Source organism: Ischnura elegans, chromosome 2 (genome assembly GCF_921293095.1).
Source record: "Ischnura elegans chromosome 2, ioIscEleg1.1, whole genome shotgun sequence".
NCBI lineage: Eukaryota > Metazoa > Arthropoda > Insecta > Odonata > Coenagrionidae > Ischnura > Ischnura elegans.
In genome coordinates, this window is record NC_060247.1 from 94800998 (window position 1) to 94821725 (window position 20728).

At 37.9% G+C, this 20728-nt stretch overlaps 1 protein-coding gene across 1 annotated transcript in view; it reads left to right on the top strand.

Moving 5' to 3' along the window:
* The window catches only part of LOC124153215, a 99763-nt gene that overhangs the window by 14291 nt on the left and 64744 nt on the right, over nucleotides 1–20728 (top strand). Inside the window, exon 2 of the mRNA XM_046526314.1 lies at nucleotides 12432–12721. Coding sequence (XP_046382270.1) covers nucleotides 12432–12721 — 290 coding nt within the window. The remainder of the gene's footprint in view (nucleotides 1–12431; nucleotides 12722–20728) is intronic.

Below are 20728 nucleotides of genomic sequence, written 5' to 3' on the forward strand. Positions count from 1 at the left end.
ATGGTTCTTTGTATTACATTATCCATATATTGAAGTAAAAAGATGAAATAGAAAAATTCTACTTTTGAAAGCTTCTATTTCGTCATTTATTGTTGTGGTTTTCTTTTATAATCCACTAAATGACAATAATAGATTTGCTGTGTTTGCCGTACAGAAAATATTTATTTTTAGCAGATAACTATGAATTTTCAGAATTTTGCCAACATAAATTTTATTTTCCAGTGGAATTTCTGAACTTTTCAAATGGCATTGAAATTTCTTTAAGGCCTTGGTAACGAATTAAAAATGCAAATTGATGTAACGGCTCAGTTTTTAAATCAACTTCCATCCAATTAACCACCTAAAGATATGAGCTCCCTTGGGCGCGAAGGACTTCAAATTTTGCTACTTACCAATTCTGCATAGCTTTATGCGCGGTTTGGCTTTACCTTAGAAAGTGTTTGAACTTTGGGAATTCCTTTCCTTTAGGCTTTACTTTCGACAGAAATAAATCTGAATTTCATATTGCAGTCATGAAATAAAAAGCGCCTCATTTTCGTGCTTATTAACCGGAAATTAATTATATTTGGCGGATAACAATGTGTGCGTAGTATTCCCTGGAAAGATTCCCCTCGGAAATTATTCGGCTACTGGCGGTGAGCAGGATAATTACCTTCGGACGTATGCACGTCTCGGTGAATAATATGAATGTATCCCTCTCAGATATTGTAGAATGAAGTTTTGAGAATTCTTTGGGCTGTGTTTAGATCTAATTATTGTGGGATACCTCTTCGTTAAGGTCAGATTACCTACTGAGGGCTTTTGTAGTAACTCTTCATATCTCTTTACCGGCAGGCTGCATACAATTCAAAGATTGTGTAGCGTACAAGTATAATGCTTCTGCCTAGTCATGTACTATACATTGTTTCACTGTGGAATTTCTCTTAATATAGGGATACATGCATGTTGCATATATGTGCAGAGAAGTATACAGTCGCATGAATGACGCATGAGTCCATGCAACTATGGCACCCTTTTATTTAGTATGAATTCATGATTTATAGTAAACACATATACACACATACACTGTTTACACATGTAGTACTTGGTATAACAAATTTTACCACTCACAGAGATCATAGTCGCATGAGTTCTGGTCTGGAGTTTAATAACGCAATACTAGAGGAATTAATGGTTCTTTTATCCGACGGTATCTTTTTCCTGCCTTTTCTCTTTCAGTCATTACGTTCTCCTTCACAAAAATTCCCTTTACATATATTGTATCCTAACCTTCCTGAGACATATCAAAATACCATCAAACGTAATGTTTTAATACCTCTGCAACGGATAAATATATCGATACAATTCCGTTTTTTTTATTATTAGTGAAAGTTGTTATCCGAAAGTTTTAGCGGATCAGTCTAATGCCCCGATAGGAATATACACTGTATACACAGGAAGGTATTCTCGATAATAATATAAGGGATTGAACGAACTACGGCCGTTAAATAATCGATAATAATCTCTCAAATGTGAGAACGACAAACTACCATACAACTCCTTTAAAGAGATGGAGATTTCATAAATGCATGGCGTCTGGGACTGAGTTTTCTCTTTCGGTCGTCACGTTCTCCTTCAATATAACATAAAACAAACTTATAAACGGCTGGAAGGGAAAAGAAAGATTAAACGACGAGATTGAACGAATGGGAAAAAAATATGCATCGAACATCCAAAAATTACAAAGATCAAAGGTTCCCAGTTGAAGCTATCACCGTGCGTGAGATTTCATTGAATTCGCCGCGTCGTTGTCGGAACTGTTTGTGAATGCGAAACAAACAAAGGTTCAGGGGACAGAAAATTCCCTCTATTATCAAAATTTGTGGTGGATCCACGAATTGGATGAATGGTGTCTCTTTCCTACAGAGGAGCTCCCAGAGAGGGGAGAAGTCCCGCTGAATAAAGCAGAGGTCGGGGACCGCGTGGGCGTAGTCACACACGCAATTGCATTGTCGGATTCACGTCATGTGGGAGGGTGGGATTGGGGGGGGGGGGGGGCAGAGAAAGGCAGGGAGAAGAGCTATTTTTTAACACGCTTTTCCTTAACTTGCTTCGTCAGTTTTTCTGTTTCATTGGTGTAATCTTGCAATTGATTTTCAACCCCCTTCCCATTGACAAATCGGCTTTAACTGTTACACACTTGCTTGCTGCTGATGACAACGCCACGTTCAATAATCAGACATAATTTTAAATCTTGTACCATTGTGTTCCAATTAATAAACGAAATTTTCATACAGAATAATAGTTGTGAATATTCTCAATAGATGGTGTTTGTTATAATGTTTTTACAGAAATTGTTTTAACAGCTACACCACTAAAAAGTAGAAAAAACTCGGTACCATTCGCTTAAAATGAAGAAAAGAACTGTGACGTTTGCATGAACAAACCTTGAATACAATGAGGCTTTTCAATGTTCACGAAAGTTTTGACACTCTAAAATAACGTTACTTTGACATTTGGACCTCAAAAGTTTCAATGATTTCTCCAAAAATTGGCGATTCGTCGAATTCGAGATGTTAGATTCTCTCAATACACCATTGGAAACACGCTTACATTGGGCAGCTTACTTAGTTACGGCTTGCCCGAATGGAATATCTGTTTTTAAATCCAGGATATATTTTAAGACTCTGAAACCATAAACCCGAGAAAGGATAAAAATGGAATACCCTAGGATAACTGTGAATTGGAGAAGCTTGATTACCAGTGACATAATCCATGTTGTGGCTTATGGTAGGAATATGAAGTTTTTTCGACCCCGAGAGGTTACACTCCAGAAGCCAGTTTTACTATTTAGTATCCGAGACTTTACCCTAACCTTGCAAAAATGTTTTGGACACTTGAATCGTGCGCCTCCTCGCGACGTGATGAGCATGACGAGTCATACAGGGTCATAATCGGTTTGGAAAATATAGGGAAAGAAACTGCGTTGTGATTTGAAGCTCAGAGGAAGCAAATATAAATGTTTCCATCAGCTTTTGCGAAAAACGGCAACGATTAGTAAAATCCGAGATCTCGAGATCGATCCAATGGGTTTGATTAGCGTTTTTTCTTGTTTTATTTCGTTTGGAAACTATATTTCATTAAAAATGGATGCTCACTAAGTATAAATACATATGATTAAATAAACACTAATGATAAGTTTTTACTCCACCAATGGTATCTGTTTATTCTAAAAAAATACGAAAGTTGTTTAAATTTTGGCCTCGGCTTTTGTTTACGGCTCACCCACAATGTGTGTCTTACATCCATGTGCTCTAATATTTCCTGGCTGCGCGAACTAACATAATCGAAAACTTGTGTTCACTGATCAGATGTGGAAAGTTAAAAACCCTTACCTGAGATCAGAATGATGATGCGGATCGCGGTGTGATTTGCAATAGACTTGGGTACTCTCACTGAGCACTAGGGTGCCTCGTTTAATGATAATTTCCATCTTCAATGATATGTACATGCATGAAAATATGGTCAATATAGTCAGCGATGGTATAAAAGAGCATACTCCTATTCTAGTGTCTACCCTTGAGAACTTCAGACATGATTTTCACGTTTTTGACTGAAAAATAAATCTCTATTTCGCGTCATTTATCGCATGGATAGCGTAAAAGGAAGTGGCGGGTTGCCTATCCCACAAAACTGCTTTCGGGGACCAGATATAAGGTATTTTTCTCAATAACTTAGAGCAATAGAGCTGACGTATTTGGTCTAAAATATCAAGTAAAGACCAATGTTATACCCCGTTGGAAAAAAATGAGTGCTTGCTGAAACCAAATTGAAATTATTTACATTTTTAACGTTTTTCGTTAAAAATTTAGAAATTTCAAGACAAAATGGCGTGCAGAAGATATTAACAGTTTTTGAAAAAAAAATCATATTGTAATACCCAACCAAGTACGCAACTTTTGCCGGGTATTACGATTCGCTCCTAAAAAAAGTGGCAAAACGAGGCACCCTACTCTCCACTTATCCGGGTGTCGTCGATGTCTTTGGTTTAGCAAGTGCCATTAAGGAGCCAGGCGGAGGACGGCAACCTTTCCATCCATCGGCCAGCGCGTCTCCCTCGCCTCCTGAACAGTCGCCAGCGATGATTAGTCTGCGTCGGGGGGCAACGTCCTCCCGCGCCGAGAAACGGCTTCCCAGCATCGCTTTGTTCCCTCCATGGGATCTCATCTTCCTATTCACCTCGGGAGTCTGCAAGGTCGGAATGACCTTTTGGCGTCGGAGCGAGCGCGTGGCTGTACAACCTCTGCGCGCACTCGGGGAAAAAAAAGTAGCGAAAATATCAACTCGGTCCGGATGCGACATTTTCGCTTCTCTTGGAAATCTTTCTTCGTGTTCAGGGAATATTTTCGGGATTCATGCCGGGTTAGTTTCTCCATAATCTTCAATGTTTCGACACTCAACTCGGGCACTATGGGGATCGGGTTGGTTTGGTGACTAGAGTGTTGGGTTCCCACCCCGTAGGCTTGCGTTCCAATTCCGGTGGTTGCAGAGAATTTCCAGGTACCTAATGCCCGATCCTTACTTGAATGTTGTGTGGAGGGCATTTCAAGCGCACCATTTCGTCCGTTGGATTGGACAATAAGCCGTGGTCCCTGTGGCACCTTATTTTTAGAGCAGGCTAATGCCGACGCCGGGTTTCTCTCCACCCCTCCATCCATACCCTTCCCTATATTGAAAATAACCTCAGAATTCGGTTGCCTCCTCCAAATAGCATACCATCGGGCACGAATGAGAAACTCATTTCCCTGAAGATCGGAGGTTACACTAAATTTCCCTGAAGATGGTGCCTGAGTCAGGAGCCGAAACTTTGGGAGCCTTGGTCACATTGACTCGGTTAAAAATCCGTGAGCGGTTCCTGAAGATCACTCACCGATAAGGCAGCAAGTCATATTTCTTTCCTGGCCTTGATGGCGGGGGTAAGCCCTATCCTGCCAAACCGAGGGTCGCGGGTTCGAGTGCTGCCTGGATATCCAGGGCAACGGTTGATTTATGTTTGTTTCGTTTTCGTATCTGCACTATGAAAATACTTGTGATAGAAGAGAAACCTGGTAGCATTAGAGAAATTATTGCTATTGGTATTATCATGGTTCTGACCCTGCCCGGACATTATCAACATTGGATGCCGTAACAATGTGAATATGGAAAAAAAGCTGAAGAATGACACAAATATCTTGAGTAATCGTTTAAATGGAAATTTCTCATTTCGCGGGATCCCTGATGGGTCATTGTACGAGCCTAAAAAGACTGTTACCACGGTGTTAAGTGGAAGCATTCGGTGAGTTCTCACGTATATTTCATGCTGCGACATATTTTCGGGGAATACAGTGGCCAAATGAGTACAGTGATGGAAGGTAAGCTGAAGGGCTCCGCCTTCAAATTATTCGTGCAGATCAGGTTTATTTCCTTCTACGAGAGTATTGAATACGTACGATATTCATGGTAAGAGAAAGGACGAGTACAACTTCTATTCATTTCTCAAAAATTCCGCATTGCTTTAGAAATGGAAACGGTTAGCAAATTAATTCTTTATTAGTGCATTTAATTAAACTCTAGATGCCTCTTTTTTCTCGTCAGTTATGATAGATCTTCACTCAGTGGTTCAATCCAATGTTTGCGGGCAACGCGATATGGGAGGATAGAGCTCACCCCAAATTTAGTCACAGGCTCGTGAATGTAACGCATGCAGGATCAATTCTATTCCCTTGCACGTGGATGTCATGGCAGATGCATGAGCGTGCCCAGCGGGAGTCAGGGGGAGGAAACTGCCCCCACCCCCTCAGAAGCGAAAATAAATTTAGTTCAAAACAAAAGTTATGAACAAATATTCCTTTCGAAGAAAAATGATATTAGTATAAGACATGGAACAAAAATAAAAATCATAATTTTTTTTCAAGCAAATAATTATAATACTAATAAATTGCTGTCCTTATTCCCTTAAAATTTTGTTTTCATTAACATTTTCTGTGCAAAAAAGTTACAACTTCAACGACAAATCCCCCCCCCCTCTGGTTTGGGAGCCTTGGTCACATTGGCATTAAATTATTCGTACAGATCAGGTTTATTTCCTTAAACGCACCGAGCATTGAATACGTACTATATTCATGGTAAGTGAAAGGACCAGCACAACTACCATTGTACAATATTTCTCAAAAACTCCGCATTACTTTAAAAATGGATACGGTTAGTTAAAATGGTTACGATTCTCCCAACATTCTACTCATTTGGTCACTATCTTCCCTCGAAAATATGTCGCAGCATGGAATATACGAGTACACTCACCGAATGTTTCCACTTACAACGTGGAGACAGTCTTCTTAGGATCGTATAATGACCCATCAGGGATCCTACGAAATGAGATATTTCCATTAACATGATAACTCAAGATATTTGCGTAATTCTTCAGCTTTTTTCCATTTTCACATTTAGTTGTGCCCCCCTAGTTTTGATTCTGGGCACGCACATGGGCAGATGAGTTGAGGTGATTGGAAAGTTAAAGGGAATGCGAATCTAATGGAGGCGACCTTGGAGGCGAGCAGTCAGTGCAAGTGTAGCGGAAGCCGTCCGCCCCCACGCCGAGCCGCGACCGCTGGCCTTGGCCTCTCGCGTCCGAACTCCCCTCCTATCCTCTCTTTATATCTTCCCCTCTCCCTCCTTCCCTCCCCTCCCCTTCACATTCTCCCGAGAGTGGGGGCGACACGATTCTCACGCTTTAGAAGTATGGACGCGTGGATTTTTTTCCATGTTTTCGACAAGCGACGATGATATCGTTCATTCCACCCAAAAGCCTGGAATTCTTATACAAGAGTGACGTCAAAAATCGGGGTCGGAATGAAAACCACGAACCAATCAGCCGCAACTCTCAAATATATATTACCTCAGTGGAGCGAAGTAACGTTAAAAATATTTTCGCATTTTTTAACTAAAAAATTTTTTAATTTTTTCGTTCAAAAACCTCGGGCTTACAAAACCTATTTTCATTGCTTTGAAAAATTGGCTAATATAGATTTATAAATAGGATTATTTTTTGATGCATTTCTATTCAAAGATAAGTATAGAAACAGAGAGCGTAAATATATCATAAAAGTGTCTTGAATGCGTACTGGTATATGGTGAAGTAAAACGCAATGGCCATACAAGTGTAAACATGAAGGAAGAAATTTGTTCGCATACGCCTGCAGTAAAGTTGACGCTTCACAATAGAAGAAAAGCAAAAAAGTTTTCGTTATCTTTAATAATTATTTTGAAATTGTTTATTAATGAGGGGGTTCTGTTAGTTTTCGTGTTGCTCATTGAAAATTTCCGTGTTTTCCACAGATACCATTATAATTTTTGCCAGTCTCGTTGGCGGCGGGGTAACGTCCTAGCCTGCCAAACAAGAGGTCGCGGGTTCGAGTCCCGCCCGGGTAGATTTCTCCTGTCCAGGGCATGCTTGTTCGTGTATGCTTGTTCGTGTATGCTTAATTGTTAAATTTGTTGAAAACCCTGATATAGAATGGCCAATATGAGCTGTATTCGGTGGTTTGAGAATAAAATAAAAATAAGCTGTAATGCTTTTCGTTTTTTTGATCGAATCTATAGACCTTACCGGAATAAATATGTTCTAAATATGTTCAGATTTTACTGTTGATACCTCATGAATTTTGTCACCATTTGCAAACAGGTTATAATTTTTCCTATAGATATATGTTGTTTTTTTGTTTCACTAGCTTGTTTCTTTGGTTTTACTTATATTTCATTCCCTTGCACAAGACCTTCAAGAATTGCTAACGCCTTCCAAAATTTTTCATGGGAATAGCCCCTCTAAATAAACCACTTGGTCCTTACGCCCACCCTTTCAAGTGACTCCTCTCGCGAAATTTATTGATAAATCCTTGGTCATTAATGACATCACTACCATTATATCTACATTGTATACATTCGTCCCGTGATCTCTCCATGAAACCTTGAGTCATTATTTTTCGGTGGTCCTTCATCGAAAAGTGGAATGGACTTGTGGTAGTCAAGTTCTCCAATTAGATCACTGATGTTGCCAACAGTTACCATTGGCAGATATTAGTTGACAACGGAACAGCCTTAATAGCATTTTCATTGTCTCCTGCCAATTTTAAGAAGTTTGAAAATTACAAAGGGTAAAATATATACCCTTTCGCTAGATGGGTGTTGCCGTACCAGGACCCGCAACCAAGATTCTCTTCAGTTTGAATACCGTTAGCACTCAAACGAATGTCAAGCCTATGGCTTCTGCGTAGTTCATTATTAAAAAAAAATCGATTGGATATTAGCTTCGCCAATTTCGCATAAGTTCAATCATCAGAAGTGATTTTTTTCAAGAGGTACTGCTTCTATTCTAATTCAGCAATTAATACGAACATCTAGCCTCGGAGTGAGAGACATAAGGGAGAGATGAAGAAATTTTCTCGTGCTCCGTAAGACTTGCGCTTTTCTGGAGTGAGTCAAATAATAATTCTATCTTTTTCTGAGAATTTTTTCAGTAAAGAGTAGGTTTTTTGCTGTTGTGATATTTCTCTATTATTTTCCTCGACCATTTGTTGGCTGTCGTTCTCGTGTTATAGAGCTTCTTTTGTGTTTCTACCTTACCTAATTGTACGTGTTTCTAAATTTAATCAGCTGTATTTTTTCCAAAATTGGCCAAAATAGTTATATTATTCATTACATGCCGGGAGTGTAGCAGTAAATTAATTGTATAGCCTTTTTTCAGTAATTATTACGTGGATTACAATCACTTCGCTTATTTTCTTGGATATCAGTATTCTTTACAGATGGAATCAATTATGTTAGAATTGCAATGTCTCAGTGTCACTTCATTTAATTGTGTGTTTTCCAGTTTTTAATCATCTCTAGATAATTTCTTGTTTCCATTTAATTACAAAGCAATAGGGAGTGAAGGACAACACAGCCAACGATTTTCATCCATTACATCTATTTTGTGCCTCAGTCACGTTTGCTCTACTTAATGTGCATTTATACTGCGCACGTAGTTCATTTTTGTAAACTAATTAAATGTTATAGGCCTAAGAAGAGAGTGGCGTTGTAGCTAAGTGGGTAGAGAGCTAGGATGCTTAACCCTTAACCAGTGACGTGCAATTCTTGGTACACCACCAGTGACGTGTGGTCTGGGAGACCGCAATAAAATAAAAATTCATAAAACGTTGCAAAGTCATTTTTATTGCTTAGTTTAATGTTTCATTGACTTCTCCACTATTATAAAACTTATATTTAATATTATGCATCCCCATAACGAACCAAATTTTTCATTGAAAATTGTTATTTGAAACAGGATCAATGAAAACTGATATCAAAACACTTGAGTTATTAATTTCACTATGGTACTTTTTTTTAATTAGGCACTTAATTATCCACGTTATGCAACTAAAAATGCTTCCTTACAAATTATTAATTATTACTATTACTGAAAGATCACTAGGAATTGTTTTTAATTACTTTTTGAATCATTCCCACCAGCTTTACGATTATCGTTTTTTTTTCAATTTAGTTACATGTGGTCTCACAGACCGCTACTGAAATTCAGTAGCAAATTTTCAGAAATTAAAACTAAGAACGTTAAATTTTAAGAGAGCTATGTTCTTATTACATAAAATTATGACGCACACGAGGATTATAGATATTTTGAAATAGCAATCTTGAAAACATTCATAATTTTAGAAACGCAGCGGTCTCTCAGACCGCACGTCACCGGTTAAGGGTTAGTGTTAAAAATCTGGGAGATGCCTTCGGACCCCCAAACTGAATCCTTTAAACGGGAGGTGGTTCAGGAAAAGGAACTGTCCGCCCTACCCTGATTGTGTGATATTCACACCTCTGTGGCTTAGTCCGGGGTGAACTCTACCCTCACATATCCAAAACAACATACCACTGAGTAAAATGTGAACATAAATCACGAAGAAAAAGAGTGAACAGGATTTTAGTCAAATGCATTAATAAATAATCAAATCGCCAACTACTTCCATTTTTGAAGTACATAATATTGAATTTTTGGGTTCCAATATTGGCTTACAGATTAGCCTCTGCCTTCTACGCGTATGTATTTCTCATGTGACACGTTCATAATGTGATCTACAGTCATTTCATAGGGGCCCTATCTGTACAAACAAATTTAGGAACTGCATTCGCTCCAGCCTACTGTGTCCAATCATCGTGTGATAAATGTTTAACGGTATCAGAGAAATATTTACCTACCTATCCCTCTATTGAATAATTACTCGATTATTTATTTGGTTCCAAATTTTATGTTGTATAAATTAAAATCAGGGTGTAACAAATATTAGCAATTGTTACAAGTAAACAGACACAAATTATACATTAATAACAATAATAATAACGGTTAAAAAAGATAAAAACCGATAAAAAAGACTACAGTTGTAAAAAATATAACTCCAGTCTTTTTTGGTCGCCTGGCGGTTGTTTCACTTTTTTTAAATCTTTATTTACCTCTTCAAGGGATTGGGTATAAAAACGAAATAATTCCATCTATGATAAAATATGTCCCTATTATTATTTTTTTAAGGAATAGCCTTTGATATTCAGCTTATTAAAACCACTTGTCTGTTTCCACACACTTTTATTTACCCCGACCAATTATTATCAAGGCCTTGATAATGGCCTTAAAGTTGCCGAAACCATGGTCGGTGTAATAAAAGAGTGTGGAAACAGACAAGTGGCTGAATATCAAAGATATCACGCCGAACACTGTATCTTTTAAATAGCCTTTGGATTATATCTGTTGTATTCAGTACATAATCTGTAAATGTATGACTAGTTTATAAACTGACATTTTTCTTTCAATTTTTGGTCATTTATCGGGAATCGCATGGCTTTAACGGTGGCTCTAACATATCTCTTCGCGCATACTCCACTCGCGGTACATTTTCTTCGGGAAACTCAATTGGAGGCTCATCGGCTGCCAATAAATCGAGAAATCTGGGAGCTTAATTATCAATAATCTCCCAGCAGCCGTTAAATGCTTGAAGGTATAGGGGAAATGCTAAATGAACTTTCCAATTCAATAATGGTACAGATTTATCAAAACACGTTGTGGCGCCATGATTAAAAATCGCCATTTTCATCATTAGCTTTCTCTATTTTTTGTCGCAAACTTAAAATCATCAGTGTGAAGGAGGTCTCTTGCCATTAAATCCTAGCACGTTTTCATTATTGTGACTTTCTCCGAGTATTTTTTTTTTTTTAGCTAGTCCAATATCGCCGACGAACACCGTGAAATAGAAATGGATAAAGGATGCTCCTCCTTTATATTTTAATCGATGGGACTATTTGAAGAACATTTGTCACTATTCAAGAAAAAATAGAGGCTCTTAGCGCAACTATCCCTTATAGAAAGATTTATGAACTAAGAAAAGTCGGTACAAAGCAAATTAATATTTTTTGCATATTTTACCCCAATTGCCGTCAACGATGGATATATATACGGTGCATAAAATGCCATAAACTTCCCTAAAAAAGAAATAAATAGTAAGTCTTCGAATAACTAAAATAACGGAGTTTTCTTTGATAAAAGTTTTAGCTATAAATGAATTATCACAAATTTCTGCTTTAACAAAACAATTTTTTAGAACCTGGTCTTCCCTGGTAAGAACTCTCATATCCCCGCATGGAGAAGAAATAACGTTTTAGAAGAAATAACGTTCAAAGTGAAATGCACCGTTTTTTCTGCTATGTTAAGACGAAATAAAGGAGAAATGGCTCAATGTTATCAATTACATTCAGCCTTAAGTATTCTTACGTCCTGATGTATTCTAATCAAACAACAGAGCTATAGGGGTGATTGGTCTTAGACTGCTGACTTTTTGGCTCGTTTCTCAGCCGAAGTCTTCTTTTTATACTATAAAGTCTCGTTCACGATAACTTTGCGTAACTTGACTTAATATAAACCAAATATTATGTATTATTCTATCAATCACAGCTTTGATTGAAATCATGAAATCAATTTAAGAAAACCTTTAGCAGTGCATTTGACTTTCTATAGGTATTACTAATTTTATTTCCAACAGCTACAATAACCTGCACATATGTGAGCTATCCAAGTCGCTTTAAGAAACTAAACTAATGAGCACTATGTTTAAGTTTCAAACTCCTTAGTTGTGCCCAGTTAATTCGTTTATGGATGAAGTCTAATTCTCTAGCCTTTACCAGAATCACAAGAAAATTTTATTGTTCCACAATTTAGAGTTATTACCGATTTCAACTAAAACATTTCGATAGCAATTTGGATAAGCGTCCATTAATGCAGAATTCTCTTGTGTACCCATGTTAGAGTTACTCCTAACTAATCACTAACTATGACTTCAGCTCCTATTAACTGGCTCATGTATCGTTCCGTCTTTTCCCCCGTGCAGGTGGAGGCGGTGAGGACGAGGAGGAGGAAGAGGGACCCTTCTCTGACCCTTACAGGGACGTGCCTTTGGACGCCCGTGTGGCCTCCATGACCATTTCGGACGTGAGCCCTCGCCTGGCGCTCAAGCGAATCCTGCTGCTCTACGAGAGCCACCAGTTCCGCGCCGCCGCCAACTTCGTCAACCGCCTGAGCGCCGGGACCTTCCGCGTCCTCCTGCACCAACTCCCACTCGACCTCTTCGTCGAGTCCATGCCACACTCCCTCTCCGTCCTCGAGGCACTCTACGCCAAGGTAAGCACACATTATATACTCTCAAATGCTCTCTGCCTTTTTTGGTCACTCTTCCAGTTTTTTACCATTTTTGTTGAACCCTATGACGCAACACCGTAATTCCTCCCTCCATTGTTGAGATAATAATTCACGACTAGCGGTGCCAACCTGCGTGTTCCACAGACTCTGCTGCGCTATCGGTCATTGGTTATCGCCCATTGTTGTGGCGCTGTTGCCTGTCATATGTATTGCACCTGTCGCTAGAGTTTTACAAAAGAGGACCACTGCAGTATGGATACAGGATTTAATTGAGACTTGCCACTTTTTGTTTCCCGTTTTGTTGGCAGGATGTTTTTCTTCTTCGTCTTCCTTCCAGGATTAGGCTACTAAGCCTGCTCCGGCTCCACATTGCTATTTTTTTTCTTGGTCTTCCTGTACTTCTCTTGCCAATTGGTTGATATTCCATGGCTTGTTTTGGAATTCTTTCATTTGGATTCGAAGTATATGTTCCTTCCATCTGTGTTTGTAGTCTATTAATTCATCAGTGACTAGACACCCAGTCCACCTCTTGAGTTTTTCGTAATTTATCCAATCTTTTGCAGCATTTCACTGATCTTAAAAATTTCATTTATAATGATTCTATCTGCCTTAATTCATTCTTTTTTCGTACCCAACATTGTGCATGCTTTTTGTGGTCCATTTTTGCTCGTTTTTTGACCGCAACTTTACTCAATGTCGGTGTACAGTCCTGGAACCAAGTTTAAAATGTGCGTGCTATTATTCTACGTCGAATGCACCAAACCCTATCCCTGTAGCACTTAGTATGACTTGGATAGACCCTTAAGTGTGACTTCGCAAAATGCAAACAGACTGATACGCTACAAACTTAATATACCACCACAGCAGTGGGGAGACAGGAATTAATTGTGACTTGCAACTGTTTGTCTCCCGTCTTCTGGGCAGGCTTTTTTTGGTCCGGTTTTGCTCTTTTTATGCCTACAACTTTATGCTATGTCAAGCTACACTGCTGGGACTAACTCTAAAATATGCGTGCAAAGATTCTGCATCAAACTCACTAAACCTCATCCCTGTAGCACGTGATACGACTGAGGAAGACTCTAAAGTGTGACTGCGCACAGTGTATACAAACTGACTTGATAAAAACTTAATAAATGTATATAAATAGTGAAATTGCACGATTTTTCCAACATTAAAAGTGCTCCGATCGGCCTGAAAATTGATTTATCGGAGTATCACATATTGATTTGAAAAATGGCATTTTAGAGAAATCGATTTTTTTCACCCCTATATGCCCCAAAAAAGTAGACGCAGTTGGCAATAGATAGAAAATTTGGTATTTTTTAGACGTCTTCAGACAATTTTGGAGGTGGTGGATTTTATAACTTTTTGCCGTATCTCGTCTCACGTACCCCAAAACTTGTTATGAATCAGTCAGTCAGTCAGTGGTCGGAAGTGAGTTTTAGAGTACCTATATAGATAATTTGGTGATCCAGTGGAATTTAGTCTTAAGATCTCGCAGATCAATGCTACAGATGCCGCTATTAAGTCTCCCTAACTTCTCTCTAGTATTATCTGACTTGAAACGATACCAGCTTTAAATAACCTGCTAGTAAGACCGCTCCTCGTGGTGTCGTCATATTACTGTAGCGAAAATAACGTCGGAAACTGCCCATGGTATACGTGCCTCAGTTGGAAGTACGGAGGTGCAGATCATGTGTTTTTGTGTCCTGGGAGTAGTTAAAAATTGGAATTTGTGAAAAATAACCGTTGGCGCATGTAATTAACTTGTATCTTGTGGACCGTGTCATAAAAAATCTTTGCTTTGAGTTGTATGTCGAAGGTAGTAAAGTGCCGTGAGGGTTTAAGAAATAGTTCAAATGGTGGGTAAGCGATGCCTCTGAGTTACAAAAACTACGATTCCACACTGTATGCATCGTTTTTTCTGGCTATTGGATGACGAAATACAGGAGAAATTGGGTTATGGTCATTCAGCGGAAAGACTTGTTACTATTAGCATCATTGCAAGTGAGTAGCTGAGGGGCAAATATTGCCGAAGCTATTACCTTAAGGGGGCCGAAATTCAGTAAACTCAGGAAACAGAAGCGCTGCGATGTGAGTTTCATTCAATGGGATATTCTACCAAGGATTATTGAATATTTTTAGGTAAATCGATTTCATTATCTTGACCTCAATTATATAATAATGAATTACGTCTTGGAGTCGAATGAAATACATATATAAAAACAAAAATAACCGCGATAAAAGATCAGATATTGGGAGTTCTCCGTAAAATTTATTTATATATAATAAATCTAAATTTATGATATCTTACTAGCCTAGTTACATTCGGTTTAAAAAATATTGCAAATAAGGTATGTCAAAATACTTGTCTCTTCTTTTTCATTAGTGTACAATTGAATTCTTCCTATTTGTCTTATTTTATTACTGTAAAAAAATATTGTAATCATCTGTAACCACCAACCATGCATTAATTTATTGTAACCATTATGATTCATAGCCCTAAAGAAGATAAAAGAAATACATCGAAACGTTGGAAAACGATTTCGCATTTCATTCTCGGATCCATACTCCAATAGTCGTTATTCATTATTATCATCGATAGGACAATTTAGCTTGCAGGCTGTGTAAGAGTTGTGGCTGAAATCCGCAAGGAATTAGGTAGTCTTCATACCCTGCATCTTCACAAGATGATGTATTTTGGGAAGGATTAAGGCAATTCTGTAATTCACACGCCATCTCCTCCCGGTTTAGTATAGGTTCGGAAGGTCAGGAAGCAGAGAATTCCGCGCGAGCTACCTACAACGAGATCAGGAAGCTGCTGCTTCAAAATAAATGTAACCAGTTTCCTACCAAAGGAAATGTTTCTTTGAAGTTTCCCGTAGAAAGGGAGAACCACCTTAACGATGGTCCATACACTTTTCGCTGGCATCGGGTACGGCAATTATTCGACCATCTCGATCTGATTGAATACATTGAAGGCATAATTAAAATATATCATTAGGACGTATTGCTCTTGTTACAGAGGATACTCGCTATACAGTTATTGCTTGTGGGTCTCTCGTAATCCATATTTTCATCAAATGAAAAGTATAAATGAACTTACTGTCTTTGGTTAGAATTTATCCATCATGAATTTCTAGAAAATGAAGACAAATAGCAAAAATTCTTCATATTTATTTAAGTATACCGGGACTAGCCACGGTGATAACTTTTACGGAGTCACCCGCAATGCACAAATTGTGCGTGTGTATCTAGTCCGGTGTAGTCCAAAAATTTCCATAGGGGAGAATGACGCCTCGGTAGCTTAACTGGCTGAAGCACTCGGCCGGAAATCGAGGGATCCGGGTTCGAATCCCGGTCAAGGTGAATGATTTTTCCTCTGTGGATTTTTCGCACAATTCTGCATATTTCCTCAAATTACGGCGTCTCACCCATCCCTTGAAGGATAGGCAACTTCACTCATACATAAGGATGGGCAACTTTACTCATACATAATACATCACGCTGAAACTGGAAATTGGAACAATGTTAAATTAATAACTCATAATACTTTTCAATATTTATATACCATTAAATCAGCCAACTGAGAGGAAAAGGCTTAATTACCTCAATTTCACTTATTAAAACTATGGAAAGTAACTTGGCAAAAAAGTGTTAAAAAGGCTCATTACCGCATTCCGCTACTTCAATTATGCGAACGTACACAACTTGCATTTTTTCCCGCTAGGTACCCACTATTTTTCTCATGGGATCGCTCACCAAATTAATTGTGCATGTATGTATATTTTTTTAAAACGGCTTTTATGAAGTGCAAGATGTTTTGTGTGACTTCGTAACAGTTTTCTATTCTTCTCTTGCGTGGGAGGTTGTTTAATCTTTCTATCAGCCTCAAAAACTCAGGAATAAAGGGATTCGCATTTAAACGGGTAGGTTTTATCTCTAAAATTGCCATGACGCTATTTTATCCAAAATTCGATCCGGACTGGCTTTTCCTCAATCTCTCCTTTTTTTACAACAGGTCGTATGCTGGCATTCGTCATAGTAGATAGCACTGGCGATTTGTCGCGTTATTTTGATACGCCGATACGGCTCATGGTGATTTTTTTTGCTGAAAGGCTGTAGTATAATAGTTGAGTAGTTTTCGGTGTCTTCTAAGCAATCTGTTCCAAGTGTTAAAAAATATTCTTCTCCGAAATCTTGGCAATCGCGAGTAAATTGTCTCGTAAAAACCGTAAGAAAAGGGAAAAAATTACTGATGGCAAGAACCATTGTAGAAATATTTATTATTTTAGTAATCGTATCCGGTGATAATTTGACGTAAAATATTGATTTAAATTCGGTGTTTAAGTATTTTCTTTGCGTAAAAATGTCAAAAAATCCCATTTGGTTTTGCAAATGGGTTGCATACGGCATTTTTCTTGGTTTTCGGTATTTTTTGATAACGACGATGGATGTAAATGGCAATGGCCTGCCCTGTATTGAAGAGTATAACCTTTGTAAATAAATAGCAATAAAAACAAAAAACATCCAGCTGAAATTCGAGACCATGTTGCACTGCACTGGTGAAATCCCTTAGAAGCGTTCGCCTCAGTACTGCATGAAACAAGTAGCTTCGAACGTCGTCACGTAATCCGGTAAAATTTATACAACAGTAGTGAAATTGGTCATGAAAAAAAATCTATTGACTTAGACATGATGAACCAAATGGTAAATTAGTGTAAATTCGTTTGCCTCAGTACTGCAATATGAGAGATTTCTTAGCTGGACATATTAATTTTTACGTAGCAGCAATTTTAGATAGAAGTTGCAGAGGAGTGATCTAAACCCTTCATCTAATTCCTAACTTTATCTGCAAAGCAACACTTACTTCCAACTGGGCCTTTCGTAAAAACAGTGTAAAAGATCTGGACCATCGAAAGTTATTCTACTAATTTCATCTTTATCACCTTTCACTTTAAAAATTTATTTACGAATCAGCCCAAACTTTTCCTGAAAATATACCTACCATTTTGAAAACTAAAAACTGTATGTGAGAATACATTTCTAGTGATCATTATTGTTTGAAGGAAGGAAATGAAGGTCGTTTGATGAAGAGTTTACGCCCGGATTGAATTGTGTTGACACTAAGAAAATGTTCAATCTCTTAAAATTTGACTCTAGATTTCTCCTTTGTTTTGAAATCATATCGTGTAGGTCATCATAAAGAAAGATTTCCATGAAATAATTTCCCTTTTTTCAGTCTCTAAATGGACAAACTCGCAGTTGCAAATTGTGTGAGATATAAAATTTTGATAACCAATTGTTAATTTCGTGTGCTTTGAGAATACAACGTATCCACAATGAAAATTTCCATTATAAAAAAATCTGAAAGTATTGCCATTCTGTATTTCTTATACTTTAGCCACTGAGTCATAAAGCAATAAAGTGAAAGTTGATTTACTGCCGTATGATTGTGAGGAGGCACGTGAGGACGCATAAGATGAATACATACAGAAAAATAGATTCAATAGCACACAAGAGTTGTAAATGTGAGGATGAAATATTGCGTATAAATTCCTTGAAAATGCAAATTTTAGGAAGCAGGAAGTTCCATTTTGGGAGCTATTATAAGGGAAGATGAGCCATAAAAAGATGAGGAAAAGTTAAAAGATGCAAGTGTACTAACGGGGATTTAGGGAGATATCATTTGAAAGATTAAATGAATAATGCTGGCGATGATGGAGCCGCTTATAATTGGGAATGAATCAATATTTATGAAGCGGTAGGCATAATTGATGCAGAGGTTTTTACGTGCCAGTTAATTTTGTGAATAATGAGACTGGAGAATTGGATAGAATCTCAAGTAAAATGTCAGGACTGGGTGTATAATACTTGGCACTTGCAGTTTGTTTCATTGTTGCTTGACATTTTTTATTTGATTGCAAATGTGATTACAAATTGCTCATTTTGATTGCAATTTGTTGTCGCCAGATTTATATGAAGCTACATCTTTTCTTAAAATGCCCATTTCTACTGAGAGAAGCTAATTTCCTTTCCGGCTTAAAACTTAGGATATCATTTAACAGTATTCAGGGCATATAGAGTGTGCTCGAGTCGACATTTTCATGTATCTCAAATATCAAAATTTGAAATCATTATTTCCTGCGGGTAAAGTCTTTACACTGGAGGTAAAGCGGAACGTTGAAAAAGGTTCTTTTCATTCACTCTAAAAATTTCAAGATGTTAGCATCATTTACAGGAGCTATATGACACCGAAGAATAAAATAAATACGACTGTTCAAGCGTATCTATTGCGTCCTGGGATGATTGTTAGTGCGAGAAACATCCTGTACGAAAATTTCATGAATATATACAAATATATTCTTCCATTTTTGCCTCATCGACTGCCGTCCACGAAAAATACTCTCTCCGCACTACGCATTTTGGAAATCAACTTTATAAATCCATATTTTTTCGTCATTTCTTACGCCGACACTTGCCTAACAATGTTGGTAAATGCTTAAATATATATTCCATGTTGACATATAAACGAATTATATGTCCCTTATACCTTAAAACAAATGAAACAAATCTTAGCCAAATCACCAGATTAATTTTTGAACTATCAGAAAATTAATGCTGAATTTGACGTCAAATCATGCTGTTTACATAGAAATGACGTTTCGCTCGGTTCGGTGGGGCTTCTTTGCACTTGGTTTCTTTAATTGTATTGATAATTTGATGTTTCTTGATTATAAACCCATTTTATATGTAGATTGACGAATAATCTGAACTGAATTTAATTCGGTAAAGTACAGGGGATCAACCATTTTCATTGTAATGAATACGAAACAACTGAAAGGAGTCCATATTAAACTACTTTACTAGAAGCAGGAGCCTATCAAAGATAATACTATGATATCATAGCTAAATATTTCAATATATCAATGTATATATATTTGAGATAAATGTCTGTAAATAATAAACGATAACTTTTTCAAAACCACTGCTAAAGCGTAAAATTAGCCGTGATCAAGAAATGGAATAAAAGATTTTACGGGTGGACAGATAGGTTGACTAAGGCAGTTGTAAGTTACGTATAATTTGAGGTGAAAATATTTCACTTTGCGAATTTATCTCACCCTTATTTTACTTTTAACTTCAATACGTTATGTGTATATTTGAAAACTTGTTTGAATAACATTTAGGTGAAGTATTTGTTTTGCATCCCGCAGTTGCGAAAACTACATCTTTGCGTTTGGTCTGGCCACACGGTTGCCCCTTGCGAAACAGAAGTAGCGGGACGCGCTCAGCAGTTGTTCGCGTGGCAGTGTCGAGAGGCTTGGCGTGCAGTGGAAGCAGTGAGCGATTGGAAGCACGCGATGGCGCGTGCTAATCCATTTACCCGAATTGTCTTGGCTGGAGGCGAGAAAGGGTTCCCGCGATCGAATGGAGAAGGTGATCAGATGACAGACAATAGTCCTCGCTCCCTGGGAAACGCTATCTGCGCCAGCGGTGGGATTCCTTCGCGCTGACGAAGGTGGAAAGGAGTCAAGAACGGGTGCTTCTGTCGCAATCGACAGTGGACGGGTTTCACTCAACGATGCATCCTTAAGCTAACCTTCATTGTAATGCCTGTTTTACACGACAAAGTGGACTGCAATAGGAGTAGCTCCGTAGCGATGTCCCGCTACATATACTGTGTGGAAAAAATAATTTTAAATTAAGTTTTAATTATACTTACATAAAATCACGAAATTTTAACCCTTAATATCTGATGCCATTAGCAACTAAAATTCTAACATTCTGTTCCCTTTATTCTGTTTCTCATTCACCCATGCCATGTAGGTAATCTACGTATAGGAGTTCCTTGACAGCCATGTTTCTCTCTTGCACCGAACAAAAACTTTTTAGTCTCTCTGAATCTGTCCGACAAGTCTGAATTTTTTATAAAGAGCTTACATGTAGTACTTTCCTTCTCCTGATCCAACTAGGACTTCGTTGCGC